The following is a 22,952-nucleotide window of genomic DNA, read 5'->3' as shown; positions in this document are numbered from 1 at the left end:
TTCGGAGTAATCCCTCCGAAACCCAAAAACCTTGTTATCGTTCCAACACCGTAACGGTAATAGGTAGAAAAAAAATGAAGGGTGAAATTCGTTCAGGACCAGACCCCGGTTCTTCGTTACATTTGGATCGAAAAAGTTCAACGACTCATTGGTAGGGTTATGCCCCTATGAAAATTAACCGGTGTCGGTTGGCCACCAAAACTCAGAAACCGTAAGTCGTACACACATAGGATCTTCACCAATCATCATCATTTCATGTATCTTTAAAAAATACCTCAAGGTCAAATTTGTATGTTGACCTTGACCTTTGACCTAACACCTTGTTATGGGATAATCTCAGAAACCATTATACTTACAGAAGTTTTAAATGGTGGAAAATGTTTGGGTTATTATGGCGCAACTTTGTTACATTTTGACCAAAGAGATTTGACCTTTCTATAAGGGGCATAACCCCTGTTTTAGGTTTTTGAAAAGACAAAATCAGCTTTTACTATATAACCAAAGGTCCTAGACCCTTGGGGTCTTCAGTAATGGTATTGGGGACCAATGACCTTGACAAAGGTCAAAAGGTCAAAGGTCAAGGTCATGTCCCAGATAGCGAATTTAGTGTTTTTAACCTTATTTAAAGGATTTTTAGTGTGTTTTCGAGCTTTTTAAGGTTGACCTTGACCTTTTCAATACATTCTACGTCTGTTGGAACATGTATTTTACATTAAAAAAGGAAAGACCTCTCAATTGTTCAAGAACAATTGACAGTTTAATATTGTTCTTACATCTCTTCTGAAAAAAAAATCCACCTCCTTGTTATCACTTAAACTCTGAAACTACAAGTCCAATCGATCCCAAAATTTACAGTCAGCAGGGCATACATGTACTAAAGGTTCATAAAACAACGTGGTGCCGATATCTCTCAAGACTTTTCCTAGAGAAAAAGAATGGCAATGCCGTAAAAATCGCTTGCTAGGTCCGTAATTCTCAATGAAATCCTACAATAAAAATGTCCGCTCCTGGATTGAAAAACTTATCTGTTACAAACTGGTGCTGAAAAATATACATTTTAAGAAAATAATCCTTAAACGTGTTTTAAAGTTACACTGGATCAATTAAATCCAAATCATGCACTGCTGGTGAACTGTGATCAAAATGTCAATTTCCTATAATGACCAAAGAAATTACATTGTGTACATTCGATCTCTATAGATGTTGTCTGTCCAACGTCCCGACCTAAAGAGAAATAAAAAGACTAAGTTTTTCTTAATATAAACACGCGTCACGTGGTGTCTCCTCAATCTGGCGCGCGCGCTGGACCTAAAATAAAATAAAAACTTTCCAAACTAAACATGAAACTTCTCCGGTAACACAATACTAGACCCCTTACAGAAACAAACAAACAATCAAACAAAACAAACAAACAAACAAACAAACAAACAAACAAAACAAACAACGAACACCCCCCCCCCCCCCCAACCAATCTATGTTTCAAAGGGGGAAAGACCGTTTACAATTGCTTTTTGAAAGCAATTGATTTATATTGTAAAAAGACCTTTTTAACCATTCTGTTCCGTTAATACAAAAAAAAAAAAAAAAAAAATCCCCGAGACCCCCTTTTGCCCCCCCCCCCATTTTTTACCCTCCACTTACAACTGAATGTAGTTTGTGTGCTATCTATCCTATCAACGTTAAACGAACGACAACTCCAGTTTTTTCCCTATTATATTGTTCTTACATCTCTTCTGAAAAAAAAATCCACCTCCTTGTTATCACTTAAACTCTGAAACTACAAGTCCAATCGATCCCAAAATTTACAGTCAGCAGGGCATACATGTACTAAAGGTTCATAAAACAACGTGGTGCCGATATCTCTCAAGACTTTTCCTAGAGAAAAAGAATGGCAATGCCGTAAAAATCGCTTGCTAGGTCCGTAATTCTCAATGAAATCCTACAATAAAAATGTCCGCTCCTGGATTGAAAAACTTATCTGTTACAAACTGGTGCTGAAAAATATACATTTTAAGAAAATAATCCTTAAACGTGTTTTAAAGTTACACTGGATCAATTAAATCCAAATCATGCACTGCTGGTGAACTGTGATCAAAATGTCAATTTCCTATAATGACCAAAGAAATTACATTGTGTACATTCGATCTCTATAGATGTTGTCTGTCCAACGTCCCGACCTAAAGAGAAATAAAAAGACTAAGTTTTTCTTAATATAAACACGCGTCACGTGGTGTCTCCTCAATCTGGCGCGCGCGCTGGACCTAAAATAAAATAAAAACTTTCCAAACTAAACATGAAACTTCTCCGGTAACACAATACTAGACCCCTTACAGAAACAAACAAACAATCAAACAAAACAAACAAACAAACAAACAAACAAACAAACAAAACAAACAACGAACACCCCCCCCCCCCCCCCCCCAACCAATCTATGTTTCAAAGGGGGAAAGACCGTTTACAATTGCTTTTTGAAAGCAATTGATTTATATTTATTATTATTATTATTATTCTTCCGCCAAACTTTGACGAAGTTAGCAGCCTAAACCGTAAGACGTGTCGCTTTCAAGTTCACGCTTTGTATCGGTGTCATGAATACCTATCTGGAACTCACCCTGTTAGTCGAAATATTTTGTCGGTTCGGAGTAATCCCTCCGAAACCAAAAAACCTTGTTATCGTTCCAACACCGTAACCATAATAGGTAGAAAAAAAACAAAGGGTGAAATTTTTTCAGGACCAGACCCCGGTTCTTCGTTACATTTGGATCGAAAAGATTCAACGACTCATTGGTAGGGTTATGCCCCTATGAAAATTAACCGGTGTCGGTGGACCACCAAAACTCAGAAACCGTAAGTCGTAGAGACCTAGGATCTTCACCATTCATCATCAATTCATGTATCTTCGAAAAATATCTCAAGTTCAAATTTGTATGTTGACCTTGACCTTTGACCTTACACCTTGTTATGGAATAATCTCAGCAACCATTCTACTTACAGAAGTTTTAAATAGTGGAAAATGTTTGGGTTATTACCGCACAACTTTGTTACATTTTGAACGAAGAGATTTGACCTTTTTTTAAGGGGCATAAAGCCTGTTTTAGGTTTCTGAAAACACAAAATCAGCTTTTTCTATATAACCAAAGGTCCTAGACCCTTGGGGTCTTCAGTAATGGCATTGGGGACTAATGACCTTGCCAAAGGTCAAAAGGTCAAAGGTCAAGGTTATGTCCTAGAGTGCGAATTGAGTGTTTTTAACCTTATATAAAGGATTTTTAGTGTGTTTTCGAGCTTTTTATGGTTGACCTTGACCTTTTCAATACATTCTACATCTGTTGGAACATGTATTTTACATTACAAAAGGAAAGACCTCTCAATTGTTCAAGAACAATTGACAGTTTAATTAAGGTCTTTCCTTTTACAAAAGGGAAAGACCTTACTGTATTTCTTCTGTTTATTAAGGTCTTTCCTTTTACTAAAGGGAAAGACCTTACTGTATTTCTTCTGTTTATTATTATTATTATTATTATTCTTCCGCCAAACTTTGACGAAGTTAGCAGCCTAAACCGTAAGACGTGTCGCTTTCATGTTTACACTTTGTATCGATGTCATGAATACCTATCTGGAACTCACCCTGTTAGTCGAAATATTTTGTCGGTTCGGAGTAATCCCTCCGAAACCAAAAAACCTTGTTATTGTTCCAACACCGTAACAATAATAGGAAGAAAAAAAACAAAGGGTGAAATTTGTTCAGGAACAGACCCCGGTTCTTCGTTACATTTGGATCAAAAAGATTCAACGACTCATTGATAGGGTTATGCCCCTATGAAAATTAACCGGTGTCGGTTGGCCACCAAAACTCAGAAACCGTAAGTCGTAGACACCGAGGATCTTCACCAATCATCATCAATTCATGTATCTTTGAAAAAAACCTCAAGGTCAAATTTGTATTTTGACCTTGACCTTTGACCTAACACCTTGTTATGGGATAATCTCAGAAACCATTAGACTTACAGAAGTTTTAAATAGTGGAAAATGTTTGGGTCATTACGGCGCAACTTTGTTACATTTTGACCAAAGAGATTTGACCTTTCTATAAGGGGCATAACCCCTGTTTTAGGTTTTTGAAAAGACAAAATCAGCTTTTACTATATAACCAAAGGTCCTAGACCCTTCGGGTCTTCAGTAATGGCATTGGGGACCAATGACCTTGACAAAGGTCAAAAGGTCAAAGGTCAAGGTCATGTCCCAGATAGCGAATTTAGTGTTTTTAACCTTATTTAAAGGATTTTTAGTGTGTTTTCGAGCTTTTTAAGGTTGACTTTGACCTTTTAAATACATTCTACGTCTGTTGGAACATGTATTTTACATTAAAAAAGGAAAGACCTCTCAATTGTTCAAGAACAATTGACAGTTTAATTATTATTATTCTTTTTCCGCCAAACTTTGACGAAGTTAGCAGCCTAAACCGTAAGACGTGTCGCTTTCATGTTCACACTTTGTATCGGTGTCATGAATACCTATCTGGAACTCACCCTGTTAGTCGAAATATTTTGTCGGTTCGGAGTAATCCCTCCGAAACCCAAAAACCTTGTTATCGTTCCAACACCGTAACCGTAATAGGTAGAAAAAAAATGAAGGGTGAAATTTGTTCAGGACCAGACCCCAGTTCTTCGTTACATTTTGATCGAAAAGATTCAACGACTCATTGGAAGGGTTATGCCCCTATGAAAATTAACCGGTGTCGGTTGGCCACTAAAACTCAGAAACCGTAAGTCGTAGACACCTAGGATCTTCACCAATCATCATCAATTCATGTATCTTTGAAAAATACCTCAAGGTCAAATTTGTATGTTGACCTTGACCTTTGACCTAACACCTTGTTATGGGATAATCCCAGAAACCATTATACTTACAGAAATTTTAAATAGTGGAAAATGTTTGGGTCATTACGGCGCAACTTTGTTACATTTTGACCGCAGAGATTTGACCTTTTTTTAAGGGGCATAAAGCCTCTTTTACGCTTCTGAAAAGACAAAATCAGCTTTTACTACATAACCAAAGGTCCTAGACCCATGGGGTCTTCAGCAATGACATTGGGAACTAATGACCTTGACAAAGGTCAAAAGGTCAAAGGTCAAGGTCATGTCCAAGATAGCGAATTTAGTGTTTTTAACCTTATTTAAAGGATTTTCAGTGTGTTTTAAAGCTTTTCAATACATTCTACGTCTATTTGAGCATGTATTTTACATTGCAAAAGGAAAGACCTCTCAATTGTTCAAGAACAATTGACAGTTTAATTAAGGTCTTTCCTTTTACTAAAGGGAAAGACCTTACTGTATTTCTTCTGATTATTATTATTATTATTATTCTTTTTGTTCCGCCAAACTTTGACGAAGTTAGCCTCCGTAACCGTAAGACGTGTCGCTTTCATGTTCACACTTTGTATCGGTGTAATAAATACCTATCTGGAACTCACCCTGTGAGTCGAAATATTTTGTCGGTTCGGAGTAATCCCTCCGAAACCCAAAAACCTTGTTATCGTTCCAACACCGTAACCGTAATAGGTAGAAAAAAAATAAAGGGTGAAATTTGTTCAGGACCAGACCCCGGTTCTTCGTTACATTTGGATCGAAAAGATTCAACGACTCATTGGTAGGGTTATGCCCCTATAAAAATTAACCGGTGTCGGTTGGCCACCAAAACTCAGAAACCGTAAGTCGTAGACACCTAGGATCTTCACCAATCATCATCAATTCATGTATCTTTGAAAAATACCTCAAGGTCAAATTTGTATGTTGACCTTGACCTTTGACCTAACACCTTGTTATGGGATAATCTCAGCAACCATTATACTTACAGATGTTTTAAATAGTGGAAAATGTTTGGGTCATTACGGCGCAACTTTGTTACATTTTAACCGAAGAGATTTAACCTATTTTTAAGGGGCATAAAGCCTGTTTTAGGTTTCTGAAAAGACAAAATCAGCTTTTACTACATAACCAAAGGTCCTAGACCCTTGGGGTCTTCAGTACTGGCATTGGGAAGTAATGACCTTGACAGAGGTCAAAAGGTCAAAGGTCAAGGTCATGTCCCAGATAGCGAATTTAGTGTTTTTAACCTTATATAAGGGATTTTTAGTGTGTTTTCGAACTTTTGAAGGTTAACCTTGACCTTTTCAATACATTCTACGTCTGATGGAACATGCATTTTACATTACAAAAGGAAAGACCTATCAATTGTTCAAGAACAATTGACAGTTTAATTATTATTATTATTCTTCCGCCAAACTTTGACAAATTTATCCGCGTTAACCGTAAGACGTGTCGCTTTCATATTCACACATTGTATCGGTGTCATGAATACCTATCCTGAACTCACCCTGTGAGTCGAAATATTTTGTCGGTTCGGAGTAATCCCTCCGAAACCCAAAAACCTTGTTATCGTTCCAACACCGTAACCGTAATAGGTAGAAAAAAAACAAAGGGTGAAATTTGTTCAGGACCAGACCCCGGTTCTTCGTTACATTTGGATCGAAAAGATTCAACGACTCATTGGTAGGGTTATGCCCCTATGAAAATTAACCGGTGTCGGTGGACCACCAAAACTCAGAAACCGTAAGTCGTAGAGACCTAGGATCTTCACCAATCATCATCAATTCATGTATCTTTGAAAAAAACCTCAAGGTCAAATTTGTATGTTGACCTTGACCTTTGACCTAACACCTTGTTATGGGATAATCTCAGAAACCATTATACTTACAGAAGTTTTAAATAGTGGAAAATGTTTGAGTCATTATGGCGCAACTTTGTTACATTTTGACCAAAGAGATTTGACCTTTCTATAAGGGGCATAACCCCTGTTTTAGGTTTCTGAAAAGACAAAATCAGCTTTTACTATATAACCAAAGGTCCTAGACCCTTGGGGTCTTCAGTAATGGCATTGGGGACTGATGACCTTGACAAAGGTCAAAGGTCAAAGGTCAAGGTCATGTCCCAGATAGCGAATTTAGTATTTTTAACCTTATATAAAGCATTTTTAGTGTGTTTTTGAGCTTTTTAAGGTTGACCTTGACCTTTTCAATACATTCTACGTCTGTTGGAACGTGTATTTTACATTACAAAAGGAAAGACCTCTCAATTGTTCAAGAACAATTGACAGTTTAATTATTATTATTATTCTTCCGTTAAACTTTGACAAATTTAGCCGCGTTAACCGTAAGACGTGTCGCTTTCATATTCATACTTTGTATCGGTGTCATGAATACCTATCCGGAACTCACCCTGTTAGTCGAAAAATTTTGTCGGTTCGGAGTTATCCCTCCGAAACCAAAAAACCTTGTTATCGTTCCAACACCATAACCGTAAAAGGTAGAGAAAAAACAGAGGGTGAAATTTGTTCAGGACCAGACCCCGGTTCTTCGTTACATTTGGATCGAAAAGATTCAACGACTCATTGGTAGGGTTATGCCCCTATGAAAAGTAACCGGTGTCGGTTGACCACCAAAACTCAGAAACCGTAAGTCGTAGACACCTAGGATCTTCACCATTCATCATCAATTCATGTATCTTTGAAAAATACCTCAAGGTCAAATTTGTATGTTGACCTTGACCTTTGAACTATCACCTTGTTATGGGATAATCTCAGAAACCATAATACTTACAGAAGTTTTGAATAGTGGAAAATGTTTGGGTCATTACGACGCAACTTTGTTACATTTTGACCGAAGAAATTTGACCTTTTTTTAAGGGGCATAAAGCCTGTTTTAGGTTTCTGAAAAGACAAAACCAGCTTTTACTATATAACCAAAGGTCCTAGACCCATGGGGTCTTCGGCAATGACATTGGGGACTGATGACCTTGACAAAGGTCAAAATGTCAAAGGTCAAGGTCATGTCCCATATAACGAATTTAGTGTTTTTAACCTTATTTTAAGGATTTTCAGTGTGTTTTAAAGCTTTTCAATACATTCTACGTCTATTTGAACATTTATTTTACATTACAAAAGGAAAGACCTCTCAATTGTTCAAGAACAATTGACAGTTTAATTATTATTATTATTCTTCCGCCAAACTTTGATGAAGTTAGCAGCCTAAACCGTAAGACGTGTGGCTTTCATGTTCACACTTTGTATCGGTGTCATGAATACCAATCTGGAACTCACCCTGTTAGTCGAAATATTTTGTCGGTTTGGAGTAATCCCTCCGAAACCAAAAAACCTTGTTATCGTTCCAACACCGTAACCATAATAGGTAGAAAAAAAACAAAGGGTGAAATTTGTTCAGGACCAGACCTCGGTTCTTCGTTACATTTGGATCGAAAAGATTCAACGACTCATTGGTAGGGTTATGCCCCTATGAAAATTAACCGGTGTCGGTGGAACACCAAAACTCAGAAACCGTAAGTCGTAGACACATAGGATCTTCACCAATCATCATCATTTCATGTATCTTTAAAAAATACCTCAAGGTCAAATTTGTATGTTGACCTTGACCTTTGACCTAACACCTTGTTATGGGATAATCTCAGAAACCATTATACTTACAGAAGTTTCAAATGGTGGAAAATGTTTGGGTCATTATGGCGCAACTTTGTTACATTTTGACCAAAGAGATTTGACCTTTCTATAAGGGGCATAACCCCTGTTTTAGGTTTTTGAAAAGACAAAATCAGCTTTTACTATATAACCAAAGGTCCTAGACCCTTAAGGTCTTCAGTAATGGCATTGGGGACCAATGACCTTGACAAAGGTCAAAAGGTCAGAGGTCAAGGTCATGTCCCAGATAGCGAATTTAGTGTTTTTAACCTTATTTAAAGGATTTTTAGTGTGTTTTCGAGCTTTTTAAGGTTGACCTTGACCTTTTCAATACATTCTTCGCCTGTTGGAACATGTATTTTACATTAAAAAAGGAAAGACCTCTCAATTGTTCAAGAACAATTGACAGTTTAATTATTATTATTATTCTTTTTCCGCCAAACTTTGACGAAGTTAGCCTCCGTAACCGTAAGACGTGTCGCTTTCATATTCACACTTTGTATTCGTGTCATGAATACCTATCCGGAACTCACCCTGTTAGTCGAAAAATTTTGTCGGTTCGGAGTTATCCCTCCGAAACCAAAAAACCTTGTTATCGTTCCAACACCGTAACCGTAAAAGGTAGAGAAAAAACAAAGGGTGAAATTTCTTCAGGACCAGACCCCGGTTCTTCGTTACATTTGGATCGAAAAGATTCAACTACTCATTGGTAGGGTTATGCCCCTATGAAAATTAACCGGTGTCGGTTGACCACCAAAACTCAGAAACCGTAAGTCGTAGACACCTAGGATCTTCACCATTCATCATCAATTCATGTATCTTTAAAAAATACCTCAAGGTCAAATGTGTATGTTGACCTTGACCTTTGACCTACCACCTTGTTATGGGATAATCTCAGCAACTATTATACTTACAAAAGTTTTAAATAGTGGAAAATGTTTGGGTCATTACAGCGCAACTTTGTTACATTTTGACCGAAGAGATTTGACATTTTTTTAAGGGGCATAACACCTGTTTTAGGTTTCTGGAAAGACAAAATCAGCTTTTACTTTATAACCAAAGGTCCTAGACCCATGGGGTCTTCGGCAATAACATTTGGGACTAATGACCTTGACAAAGGTCAAAAGGTCAAAGGTCAAGGTCATGTTCCATATAGCGAATTTAGTGTTTTTAACCTTATTTAAAGGATTTTCAGTGTGTTTTAAAGCTTTTCAATACATTCTACGTCTATTGGGACATGTATTTTACATTACAAAAGGAAAGACCTCTCAATTGTTCAAGAACAATTGACAGTTTAATTAAGGTCTTTCCTTTTACAAAAGGGAAAGACCTTACTGTATTTCTTCTGTTTATTATTATTAAGGTCTTTCCTTTTACTAAAGGGAAAGACCTTACTGTATTTCTTCTGATTATTATTATTATTATTATTATTATTATTATTATTCTTTTTGTTCCGCCAAACTTTGAGGAAGTTAGCCTCCGTAACCGTAAGACGTGTCGCTTTCATGTTCACACTTTGTATCGGTGTCATGAATACCTATCCAGAACTCACCCTGTGAGTCGAAATATTTTGTCGGTTCGGAGTAATCCCTCCGAAACCCAAAAACCTTGTTATCGTTCCAACACCGTAACCATAATAGGTAGAAAAAAAACAAAGGGTGAAATTTGTTCAGGACCAGACCCCGGTTCTTCGTTACATTTGGATCGAAAAGATTCAACGACTCATTGGTAGGGTTATGCCCCTATGAAAATTAACCGGTGTCGGTGGACCACCAAAACTCAGAAACCGTAAGTCGTAGACACCTAGGAGCTTCACCTTTCATCATCAATTCATGTGACCTTGAAAAATATTTCAAGGTCAAATGTGTATGTTGACCTTGACCTTTGACCTACCACCTTGTTATGGGATAATCTCAGCAACCATTATACTTACAGAAGTTTTAAATAGTGGAAAATGTTTGGGTCATTGAGGCGCAACTTTGTTACATTTTGACCGAAGAGATTTGACCTTTTTTTAAGGGGCATAAAGCCTGTTCTACATGTAGGTTTCTGAAAAGACAAAATCAGTTTTTTCTATATAACCAAAGGTCCTAGACCCATAGGGTCTTCAACAATGACATTTGGGACTAATGACCTTGACAAAGGTCAAAAGGTCAAAGGTCAAGGTCATGTCCCAGATAGCGAATTTAGTGTTTTTAACCTTACATAAAGGATTTTTAGTGTGTTTTTGAGCTTTTTAAGGTTGACCTTGACCTTTTCAATACATTCTACGTCTGTTGGAACATGTATTTTACAATCCAAAAGGAAAGACCTCTCAATTGTTCAAGAACAATTGACAGTTTAATTATTATTATTATTATTATTATTATTATTATTATTATTCTTTTTCCGCCAAACTTTGACAAATTAAGCCGCGTTAACTGTAAGACGTGTCGCTTTCATATTCACACTTTGTATTGGTGTCATGAATACCTATCCGGAACTCACCCTGTGAGTCGAAATATTTTGTCGGTTCGGAGTAATCCCTCCGAAACCAAAAAACCTTGTTATCGTTCCAACACCGTAACCATAATAGGTAGAAAAAAAACAAAGGGTGAAATTTGTTCAGGACCAGACCCCAGTTCTTCGTTACATTTGGATCGAAAGAATTCAACGACTCATTGGTAGGGTTATGCCCCTATGAAAATTAACCGGTGTCGGTTGACCACCAAAACTCAGAAACCGTAAGTCGTAGACACCTAGGATCTTCACCCTTCATCATCAATTCATGTATCTTTGAAAAATACCTCAAGGTCAAATTTGTATGTTGACCTTGACCTTTGACCTATCATCTTGTTATGGGATAATTCCAGAAACCATAATACTTACAGAAGTTTTGAATAGTGGAAAATGTTTGGGTCATTACGGCGCAACTTTGTTACATTTTGACCGAAGAGATTTGACCTTTTTTTAAGGGGCATTATACCTGTTTTATGTTTTTGGAAAGACAAAATCAGCTTTTGCTATATAACCAAAGGTCCTAGACCCATGGGCTCTTCGGCAATGACATTGGGGATTAATGACCTTGACAAAGGTCAAAAGGTCAAAGGTCAAGGTCATATCCCATATAGCGAATTTAGTGTTTTTAACCTTATTTAAAGGATTTTCAGTGTGTTTTAAAGCTTTTCAATACATTCTATGTCTATTTGAACATTTATTTTACATTACAAAAGGAAAGACCTCTCAATTGTTCAAGAACAATTGACAGTTTAATTATTATTATTATTCTTTTTCCGCCAAACTTTGACAAATTTAGCCGCGTTAACCGTAAGACGTGTCGCTTTCATGTTCACACTTTGTATCGGTGTCATGAATACCTATCTGGAACTCACCCTGTTAGTCGAAATATTTTGTCGGTTCGGAGTAATCCCTCCGAAACCAAAAAACCTTGTTATCGTTCCAACACCGTAACCGTAATAGGTAGAAAAAAAACAAAGGGTGAAATTTGTTCAGGACCAGACCCCGGTTCTTCGTTACATTTGGATCGAAAAGGTTCAACGACTCATTGGTAGGGTTATGCCCCTATGAAAATTAACCGGTGTCGGTTGGCCACCAAAACTCAGAAACCGTAAGTCGTAGACACCTAGGATCTTCACCAATCATCATCAATTCATGTATCTTTGAAAAATACCTCAAGGTCAAATTTGTATGTTGACCTTGACCTTTGACCTAACACCTTGTTATGGGATAATCTCAGAAACCATTATACTTACAGAAATTTTAAATAGTGGAAAATGTTTGGGTCATTACGGCGCAACTTTGTTACATTTTGACCGCAGAGATTTGACATTTTTTTAAGGGGCATAAAGCCTCTTTTACGTTTCTGAAAAGACAAAATCAGCATTTACTACATAACCGAAGGTCCTAGACCCATGGGGTCTTCAGCAATGACATTGGGGACTAATGACCTTGACAAAGGTCAAAAGGTCAAAGGTCAAGGTCATGTCCAAGATAGCGAATTTAGTGTTTTTAACCTTATTTAAAGGATTTTCAGTGTGTTTTAAAGCTTTCCAATACATTCTACGTCTATTTGAACATGTATTTTACATTGCAAAAGGAAAGACCTCTCAATTGTTCAAGAACAATTGACAGTTTAATTATTATTTTTTTTCTTCCGCCAACTTTTTGTTCCTTCGCAATTTTTTTGTTTCGCAAGATGTCACTTAGATATATGGTATATGATATCGAGCAATTAATACGCTTTTGAAACTGACACCGCGTAACCAAAATCTTTTCAATGTAAGAGTTATCTCCCCGAACACTGTTTTTCTTGTGATCGCTTAATATTCGCAACCGTATAAGAAACCGACAAATTTATTTTACCAAATTGCTCGTTATATCCTCAGGATGATTTGATTTATTTTGACCGAAGCTTTCTGGAGACTCCATATGAGAGTTATTTCCCCTTTTATATTTGATATAAGTGATATGCATTTTTACCTGGAAAACCATAAGTGTAAGATGCCTAGGGTCTTTTGTTTTGAGGTCCTTGGTCCAAAAAATTGAAAATGAGGTCAAGGTCAAAGGTCAAGGTCATGATCAAAATTTTGATTTTGGCTTGTTATCTCTTATTTTCAGAAATCATATAAGATATTGACAAAATATTTTCATAAAATTGTTAGTTACGACATGTAGTAACACATTAATTTTAGTCGAAAGGGTACGTAGACATTTGACGTGAGTTTTCCCCCTTTTTATATCTAATATCATATGTATGGTAATATAACTCAAAAACAATATAAAGTAGAGGACTAAAGTCTTTTGATTTGAGGTCCTTGGTTGATGACCTTGAAATTGAGCTCAAGGTCATTGGCAAAATTAACGTTCTAGATTTTGACCTTTGCTTTTACCTCATATGTATACATGATAAAGACATGGGACTTTTTGCAATAGGTTGCAAGCAATGTGACATTGTAAAAGCCAATCGGAAGTGACCTTTTGTTTACCGGAAGTAGCTATTTTTTGTTCTAAATAAATGTAAAAGTATATAGAACCATATATTTTTTGGAATCAGTGTCAATTAAACTATCAAACTATACTGGAAATTACGTCGTTTGAACCGGAAGTTAACAATTATCTCCCTTATCTATATCTTTTCCATAGAAACCATACATTTTTGGAATCAACGTTCAATAAGCTGTCATTTGACGGTTCAATTGACATTTAAAACCAAATTTTAATATTTTCATATAAAAAAAGATCCCTACTGGTGGAAAGACCATCAATGGTTCTCTGAACAATTGGTTTTTAATTATTATTATTTTTTTTCTTCCGCCAACTTTTTGTTCCTTCGCAATTTTTTTGTTTCGCAAGATGTCGCTTAGATATATGGTATATGATATCGAGCAATTAATACGCTTTTGAAACTGACACCGCGTAACCAAAATCTTTTCAATGTAAGAGTTATCTCCCCGAACACTGTTTTTCTTGTGATCGCTTAATATTCGCAACCGTATAAGAAACCGACAAATTTATTTTTCCAAATTGCTCGTTATATCCTCAGGATGTTCTGTTTAATTTTGACCGAAGCCTTATATAGATTCCATATGAGAGTTATCCCCCCTTTTATGTTTGATATAAGAATTTGCATTTCTAACTGGTTAACCATAAGAGATAGAGACCTAGGGTCTTTTGATTTGAGGTCCTTGGTCCAAAAAAATGAAAATAAGGTCAAGGTCAAAGGTCAAGGTCATATTATAAATTTTGATTTTGGCTTATTTTCACTTATTTTCAAAAGCCGTATAACTTATCGACAAATTATTTTTACTAAATTGTTAGTCGCGACATGTGGTAACACGTAGATTTTAGTCGAAAGAGTACGTAGACATTTGATGCCAGTTTTGCCCCCTTTTATATCTAATATTAGTTGTAAGGTAATACAACTCATTAACTATATATAGTAGAGGCCTAAAGTCTTTTGATTTGAGGTCCTTGGTTGATGACCTCAAAATTGAGCTCAAGGTCATAGGTAAATGTAACGTTCTAGATTTTGACCTTTGCTTTTACCTCATATGTATACATGATCAAGACTTGGGACTTTATAAATTAGGTTGCAAGCAATGTGATCTAGAAAAAAAGACAACCGGTAGTGACCTTTTGCAAACCGGAAGTAGCTATATTTTGTACTTTATTAATGAAAAAGTATATAGAACCATATATTTTTGGAATCAGTGTCAAGTAAACAATAAAAAATTACCGGAAGTAACATATTTTAAACCGGAAGTAAAAAATGATTTCCCTTATTTATATCTTTTTGTATAGAAACCATATATTTTTGGAATAAGCGTTCAATAAGCTGACATTTGACGCTAAAATTGATATTTAAAAACCAAATTCTAATATTTCATATAAAAAAGGACTTAACTGGTGGAAAGACCATCAATGGTTCTCTGAACAATTGGTTTTTAATTATTATTATTATTATTATTTTTTTTCTTCCGCCAACTTTTTTTTCCTTCGCTGTTTTTTTGTTTCGCAAGATGTCGCTTAGATAAATGAAATATGATATCGAACAGTTTATGCGCTTTTGAGACTAACCCTGCTTAACCGAACACTTTCCCATATAAGAGTTATCTCCCCGAACACTGTTTTTCTTGTTATCGCTTAATCTTCACAACCGTATAAGAAACTGACAAATTTATTTTTCCAAATGGCGCGTTACATCCTCAGAATGTTCTGTTTTATTTTGACCGAAGCCGTATGGAGATTCCATATGAGAGTTATTTCCCCTTTTGTTTTTGAAATTATGAAATGTATTTTAAACTGGAAAACCATAAGTGATAGAGACCTAGGGTATTTTGATTTTAGATCCTTGGTCCAAAAAAATTAAAATAAGGTCAAGGTCAAAGGTCAAGGTCGTATTTTAGATTTTTATTGGTCTTTGATTTCCCTATAACTTTGGAATGGTTATAGATACAGAAAATTTACATAGTGAAAAATGTTTGGTACCTCAAGGGGCAACTTTGTTACATTTCGACTGTTTTGGTTTTACCATTGTGTAAGGGACATAATCCCCATTGGTGGTTTATATAAAGCCATTATAAGACAAAACTCTTAAACCAAATGACCTTGACCCATAGGGTCTTTTGAAATGACATTGTGAAGCAATGACCTTGACAAAGGTTACAAGGTCAAAGGTCAAGGTCATGTACATATGTGATTTGGGGCACTACTTGAAGAGTTTTATGTGTGTTTGCCAACCAACCAACCAACCAATCAATCATGATCATGATTAATCAACCAATAATGATCATGATCAATCAATCAATCAATCAATCAATCTTTGTTTCTTTTCCGCTGTTTCAATTGACCCTATCCAACGTGTTTAACCGTTTAACCAACCAACCAAGCAACCAACCAACCAACCAACTAATCAATCAATCAATTAATCAATCAATCAATCAATCAATCAATCAATCAATCAATCAATCATGATCATGATCAATCAATCATGTTTCAGTCTCATGTGCTTAATATAGGGTCCAAGATCTTTGTTTCTTTTTCGCCGTTTCAATTGACCCTATCCAACGTGTTTAACCGTTTAACCAACCAACCAACTAATCAATCAATTAATCAATCAATCAATCAATCAATCATGATCATGATCAATCAATCATGTTTCAGTCTCATGTGCTTAATATAGGGTCCAAGATCTTTGTTTCTTTTTTGGCTGTTTCAATTGACCCTATCCAACGTGTTTAACCGTTTAACCAACCAACCAACCAACCAACCAACTAATCAATCAATCAATCAATCAATCAATCAATCAATCAATCAATCAATCAATCAATCAATCAATCAATCAATCATGATCAATCAATCATGTTTCATGAAACATTGAAATTTAATATTGTTCTTGCGTCACTTCTGAAAAAAAATCCACATGTACTCTGAAACTACAAGTACAATCGACCTCAAAATTTGCAGTCAGCAGGGCATACATGTACTAAAAGTTTATAAAAAAATTTGGTGCAGATATCTCTCAAAGCTTTTCCTAGAGAAAAAAAATGGCAATGCCGTAAAAATCGCTTGCTAGGTCCGTAAATCTCAGTGAAATCCTACAATAAAAATGTCCGCTCCTGGATTGAAAAACTTATCTGTTACAAAACTTGTGCTGAAAAATGTACATTTTCAGAAAATAATCCTTATACGTGTTTTAAAGTTACACCGGATCAATTAAATCCAAATCATGCACTGCTGGTGAACTGTGAACAAAATGTCAATTTCCTACAATGACAAAAGAAATTACATTGTGTACATTCCATCTCTATAGATGTTGTCTGTTTAACGTCCCCACCTAAAAAGAAATAAAAAGACTAAGTTTTTGTTAATATAAACCCAAGTCACGTGGTGTCTCCTCAATCTGGCGCGCGCGCTGTACCTAAAATAAAATAAAAACTTTCCAAACTAAACATGAAACTTCTCCGGTAACACAATAATATAGACCCCATACCGAAACAAACAAACAAACGAACAAACCCCCCCCCCCCCCCATATAATCAATTTCAAAGGGGGAAAGACCGTTTACAATTGCTTTTTAAAAGCAATTGATTTATATTTTTTAATTGTTACTGTTCTGTGTACTTTAAAAACATGTTTATCACTTAAAAGATTTCCAGAAAGGACAATGACTGTCCCCCTTTAATAAATACATTCAATAATTTCAGAATTTACAATATATGTATGTACAACTGAAGGGTGATTACTAGTATCATGATAAGGAAAGTTTAAAACAAAATTTGTATGAAAGTTATTCTGAACTATTTTTTTTATTATGAGAAAAAATTTGTTGCATAGTGGTTCCTTATTCCTCGACCATCTTGTTGTCCAATGTATGGTTGTTGTCTCTTTGACACATTCCCCATTTCCATTCTCAATTTTATTGAATCATTGGTTGTTCCTCTGGAATATCATTATTAGCTATAATCGGTTCTTTCAGCATAATGGCTATATTGTGTAGAATCGCACACGCTACAATAAATTTACATGCTCGGTCTGGTCTCATTCTAATCTGTAATTAAAACATGTTAAGTTTTAGAATAGAGACATGGAAATTGAATGGTTTGAAACCTTTCTTTAAAATTGTAGTCTCATGAATTCAACAGAATGTGGAACATTCATCAAGAAGCTCATGGTTCTTATATACTTAATGATATGTGAAACGTATAGGTCATCTGCCCAGTATTTACATGCCTTTGACTCCTTGAAAGTGTTTCTAGTCCGTATAATTTTAAACCCAATCATTTGCTCATATATAGATATAGGAAGATGTGGTGTGAGTGCCAATGAGACAACTCTCCATCCAAATAACAATTTAAAACGTAAACCATTATAGGTTAAAGTACGGCCTTCAACACGGAGTCTTGGCTCACACCGAACAACAAGCTATAAAGGGCCCCAAAATTACTAGTGTAAAACCATTCAAACGGGAAAACCAACGGTCTAATGTCTAAACGTCATGTTTTCTTATTTCAAACTGTTAGCACAGAGATAGGAATGACTCAAATGAGAACCTCTAAGAATAACCCCAAAATGCAAAAATTGTAGATGCGTTTTGAGCATTTTTTTTTGTAGTGATTTAAAGTTCTTGAATTTGGTAGCCAAAACCTCACAATCCTTCCATTCAATATGTGAAAATACAACTTGGTAAATATACTTCTTAACACTATAATCCACTCCATGATGGTACATCTATCAACGGAGGAAAGAACAGAACGTTTGCTTAACATAAAAAAAAAACTGGATGACAAGAGTTTATGGGACGGTAGAATTAACCCTGAAACAAACAAAAGAACATTCTTATATACTTTGCAATAATAAAACAAGAAGTATTCCTGATATACTTTCGTAAATAATTGAGATGAATATGCATGTTTTATAAAAATAAGAAGGTATGAGGACAACAAGGGAGACACACGACACAGAATTAGAATACCTAAATATCTAGGAAATGTTTGCTTATCGTACTTTAAGCAAACAAACAGTCATATAAATAATGACGTGAAAATTTTTGGAGTTGCTTATAAAGAGTAAATTCAATAAAAGAAGCTTTCTAAATTTTGCTGGTTGAATTGTCCATCCATGTTATTAATTTGCAAAACATGTATTCATGTCCTCTATACTTAATTGAAATGATAACTTATATGAACAGTATTTGTTCGTTATGCTTACACCAGTTTTTAGAAGTCGAAATTTTTGTTTCCAAATTCCAAATGTTCTCTCAATTGTGCATCTTGTTGATATATGAGCTTTATTAAAGTTTTGTTCTTTCTGTTCTATTGGTTGCCTAAATGGTGTTAGCAGAAATGGACGACATGGGTAACCACTGTCTCCTAATACAGCACCTTGCTCGATACTGGTATACTGATTCTGCAGATGAATTCCAACTGCAGATGTTTTAAATACATGGGCGTCATGACATGACCCTGGCCAGTTTGCACTTACATTTGTAAAGAGACATAAAATTTGAAATATGAATGATATACATGTACTTATTATATATCTAAACAACAATTCATAGACCATTCTTGATGGTTTTTGATCCAAATAAGTACTTATTATATTCTTATGATTTGATTTGATTTTTCTTTCACAATTTGTCCTGTCGATTCATTGATATATATGTTCTTGCCTCAATGGCAACTGTACCACATCTCCGAAATTTCATATTCATCAATTGATATCAAAAAATATTTTTGAAAAATATAGCGGCCAGATCTGGACAAGTCTTCAAAGTTTGGTTCCTTGTGGAGAGTTGTCTCATTTGCAAATGGCCATCATACCACATCTTCTTTTTTTGTATGAATCATTGGAACAGAAGAAAGGGGGACTTGGAAATTTATTCTTAGATGCAATTTTTTTTATAATTAATTGATAGTGGCTTTGAACAAGATGTCGGTAACTGCGAGTACTCTCATAATTGTACTTGGTGTCTTTTTGTTGTTGGGATGTATAAGTAACTGGCTACGTCCACTTGTACTGCTACGGTGACCTATATAGTTTTTAATTGTTTGTGTCATTTCGGTCTCTCGTGGATAATGATTGTCTCATTTGCAGTCATACCACATCTTCTTTTTTTTTTATAGCTTTCAGTAACTACGAGTATTCTAATATATGGACTTAGTCAGAGCCATAACTAGGTTCTTTTAATAGTGAGGCAAATATATTTTTGGCGAGGGGTCAGGGAGCCACTCAAGACCCCCAGAAACTCTGTGAAAAATACGCAAAATCATGCAGTATGAGCGTTTCTCTGACTCTTTCTTGCACTGAAATGCAATTAACTTTTACCTATTTTTTAAGAATATTCGTGTCTCAAAACAAAAACATAGATTCATTGTAATTTTAGACTTTTAGATTTTACGGAGACAACATTAAAAGTAGTCCGGTATGTAGGAGAAAGCAAACATCGTACATATAAATCTCATAATCAGTAAAACTGAATCTGTCTGTCTGTTCTTGTCATGTCATGTTCGTAGACTTTGGTGATGTTTTTATGACTAGATGTACATATAGTGACAATGCTGTTTTATAATGTAAGTACAAGTACTTCTAAGTCGACACTAAGGACCATCTTAACATTGCTTTACGGTATTTAAGTGATTCTGTTAACGCATGTTGAAGGCCTCCAGCAACTATCAAAGAACAGGAATTAAAAATTTGACAAAGAATTAGAGAAACTGGCTTGATTATAATTTCTCTGTAGTTGGTTATTTCATAAATCATAATTTACTATGTTACGTTATTTTGGTATACATGTTTAACTGGTAGAGTAATTGGCAGGTACTTGTTACCAAGTAAAATCTTATACTTATTTTAGTGTCTTTAAAAGGGGGTCTAGGATTTATTTGCCCTCATTGGTCATGAAAAAAACCCAGAATAATTCCACTGTTTCCTCCCACCCAATCCCCGAAACCAAATTGAAAGAAAATAACCAGTCCCTAAGAAAAAACGAATCTGCTCCGATCGCTGTTAGCCATAAAGCAAGTTAGAGTAACCTCGCTTTTAACTGATAACAAGAAACGACCAGGGGGGTTTTAAACGACCTTGACTACATAAATGACTCCTATAAATAGAAAAGTGAAGTACCGGATGTGTTCAAACAAGACAAAGTTCACTGATGAAGATAGACGGAACGCAGTTCAATTCCTTTAAATACTTACAATTATGGTCACAAATCCCTTGCACATTCACACTGTGAAAGCCTTTCCGATTAACAAAGCTTGGTTCATCATCTGCGGGGGCTTGAATTCGTACATGTGTTCCAACTACACAGCCAATACCATTGGGGAAGCCTGCTTTTTCAAAGAAACCATTTTTAGCTTCACTCAACTTATCCGGCGTACATGGCCATTTGATGAACTGGTCCCTCTTTGCAATTAATGCATCAGTAAATTTAGTTAACACCCGGGACACAGTAGCTTTGTCATGGCCCATAGTGTCACCTATAACGTGAAGATGTGAACCACTGGCAAAAAAACGAAGACACATCATAACCTGCTCCTCAACACTCAGTGCTGTGCACCTTGCAGTTGCACTTTGTAGGTCATCTCTAAGCTAGTCTGAAATGAACTCTATGCTTTCCCTTCCAAACCTAAATCTTTGGCGTAACTGCTCATCAGAAAAATTCATTTGTAGAGGGTCTTGGCCCCTAAAAACTCTTTCTTTTCTAGGCAAAGGTCTTAAATTCCTTTGGACATCATCCACCATTTTGAATTTAATGAGGTTATTAATATTTAACGCAGCAATTATAGGTGTTTTAGTTTAATTACAATTTAATCAAGTGATTAAAGTTAATCACAAGTTGAACAACAAACTAATCACTCGATTAAATTTAATCACATGATTAGGCAAATTTAACGCAGTGTTAGTGCTAACGACAAGTCGAACAACAGACCCCTGTAGTTTTATCATCATGTATCTATTAGAGGGCGTTATATATGCTCCCTTGGGCGTTCTTTGTGATCCCTTGTGGTCTAATAATTGTGTTTCTGCTATAGGGCGTTCTAAAATATCCCCGGGGCGGTCTGTAGGATCCCCAGTTGTTTGTTCATAATGTATCTATAACAGGTTGTTCTATACGTCCCCCTGGACTGTCTATAGGGTCCCCTGTTGGTTATTCATCATATATCTATAACAGGTTGTTCTATACGATCCCCTGGGCGGTCTATAGGATCACCTTTTGTTTAATAATCGTGCATATTCTATAGTGCGTTCTATAGGATCGCCGGGTCTGTCTATAGGATCCGCTATTGTTTGTACCTTGGCGGTCTATATGATCCCCTTTTGTTTAATAATCGCGCATATTCTATAGTGCGTTCTATAGGATACCCGGATCTGTCTATATGATCCCTTATTGTTTAATAACTTTGTATCTGCTACAAAGCGTTCTATGTTATCCCTTTCAAAGGTCGAGGGAGCATATTGTTATTGGTTGTTTTTTTTTCTTTTTCTTTTCTTTTTCCCCATAATTTTATTGTCCCGACAAGTTCTCGGAAAAGGATAGACACATTCATTTTTATTCAATTGTGGCATAATGTAAACCATTATATAAAGGTGTGCGTTTTAATAAGGGGATGGTCCAAGATGGTCTCGATTTTTTTTTTATGTTTTTTGTATATAGTTCTTGTATTCCTGAGCATAGAACTATGATACTCAATATAAACAATTTGTATGATCCTTAGTAACAGTAGGTAGTTGTGTTTTTTAGTATACATTTTATTTCAAAATTGCTGGCGGTAACCAGGCAATGGAAAGGTCGTCTGGCAACTTGAGAACAGTATGACATCCGCCTTTGCTCGAAATTGCAATTCTATTTGTTTTCGTATGGATTTGTACAGACAGGACAACAGAAATTGACCCGTCTTTTAATATCCCTTTCCGATATATTGATGATGTACTGTTTATTAATGATAATAGATTCAATGAGCATATATGGCAAGCCGTTTTACTATTTATTCTAACTTTAAGATAGCTCATATAATATATCAGATTTTTCAAATGATATATAAAATTTCTCTCTCATATATAATATATGAGTTATCTAATATAATATAAAAGATATATAATATAATATAAAAGATATCTAATATAATATATAATATATAAGACATTTTATATAATTTACTCTTTATAAGATATCTTATTAACTTTAAAAGAAAGCTTATATACTTTATAAGATATCTTATGAATTCAATAAGATATATTATACACTTAAGAAGATATATTATAAACGAAGTGAAAAAAAAAGAAACGAACAATAACAATATGCCCCCTTTGAAAGGGATAACAAAGAACGTCCTATAGCAGATGCACGATTATTAAACAAGAGGGGATCCTAAGACCGACCCGGGGATCCTATAAACCGCCAAGGGTATCGTATAAAACAT

At 35.5% G+C, this 22,952-nt stretch overlaps 1 protein-coding gene across 1 annotated transcript; it reads right to left on the bottom strand.

Annotated features, from left to right (window-relative positions):
* Positions 1-17,446: 17,446 nt before the first annotated feature.
* LOC134689850 (putative nuclease HARBI1) lies at positions 17,447-21,000 on the bottom strand. Its single transcript, XM_063549819.1, has 3 exons — positions 20,727-21,000; positions 18,739-18,953; positions 17,447-17,578 (listed from the first exon to the last, which is right to left on the bottom strand). Exons 1-3 carry the CDS (start codon positions 20,998-21,000, stop codon positions 17,447-17,449), a joined length of 621 nt encoding a protein of 206 aa, XP_063405889.1.
* Positions 21,001-22,952: the final 1,952 nt, after the last annotated feature.

This window comes from Mytilus trossulus, chromosome 11, assembly GCF_036588685.1.
Source record: "Mytilus trossulus isolate FHL-02 chromosome 11, PNRI_Mtr1.1.1.hap1, whole genome shotgun sequence".
NCBI classification, from domain to species: domain Eukaryota; kingdom Metazoa; phylum Mollusca; class Bivalvia; order Mytilida; family Mytilidae; genus Mytilus; species Mytilus trossulus.
This window is presented reverse-complemented; position numbering and strand designations above follow the sequence as displayed.

What these genes read in the sequence shown, in the direction of transcription:
- LOC134689850 (XM_063549819.1), bottom strand. Translation starts at nt 21,000, where the DNA reads ATGGGCCATGACAAAGCTACTGTGTCCCGGGTGTTAACTAAATTTACT. An exon ending in AGGGATTTGTGACCATAATT is followed by an intron (nt 18,954 to 20,726) that starts GTAAGTATTTAA and finishes AAACATCTGCAG; the next exon opens with TTGGAATTCATCTGCAGAAT. An exon ending in TTCGACTTCTAAAAACTGGT is followed by an intron (nt 17,579 to 18,738) that starts GTAAGCATAACG and finishes TTTTAATTACAG; the next exon opens with ATTAGAATGAGACCAGACCG.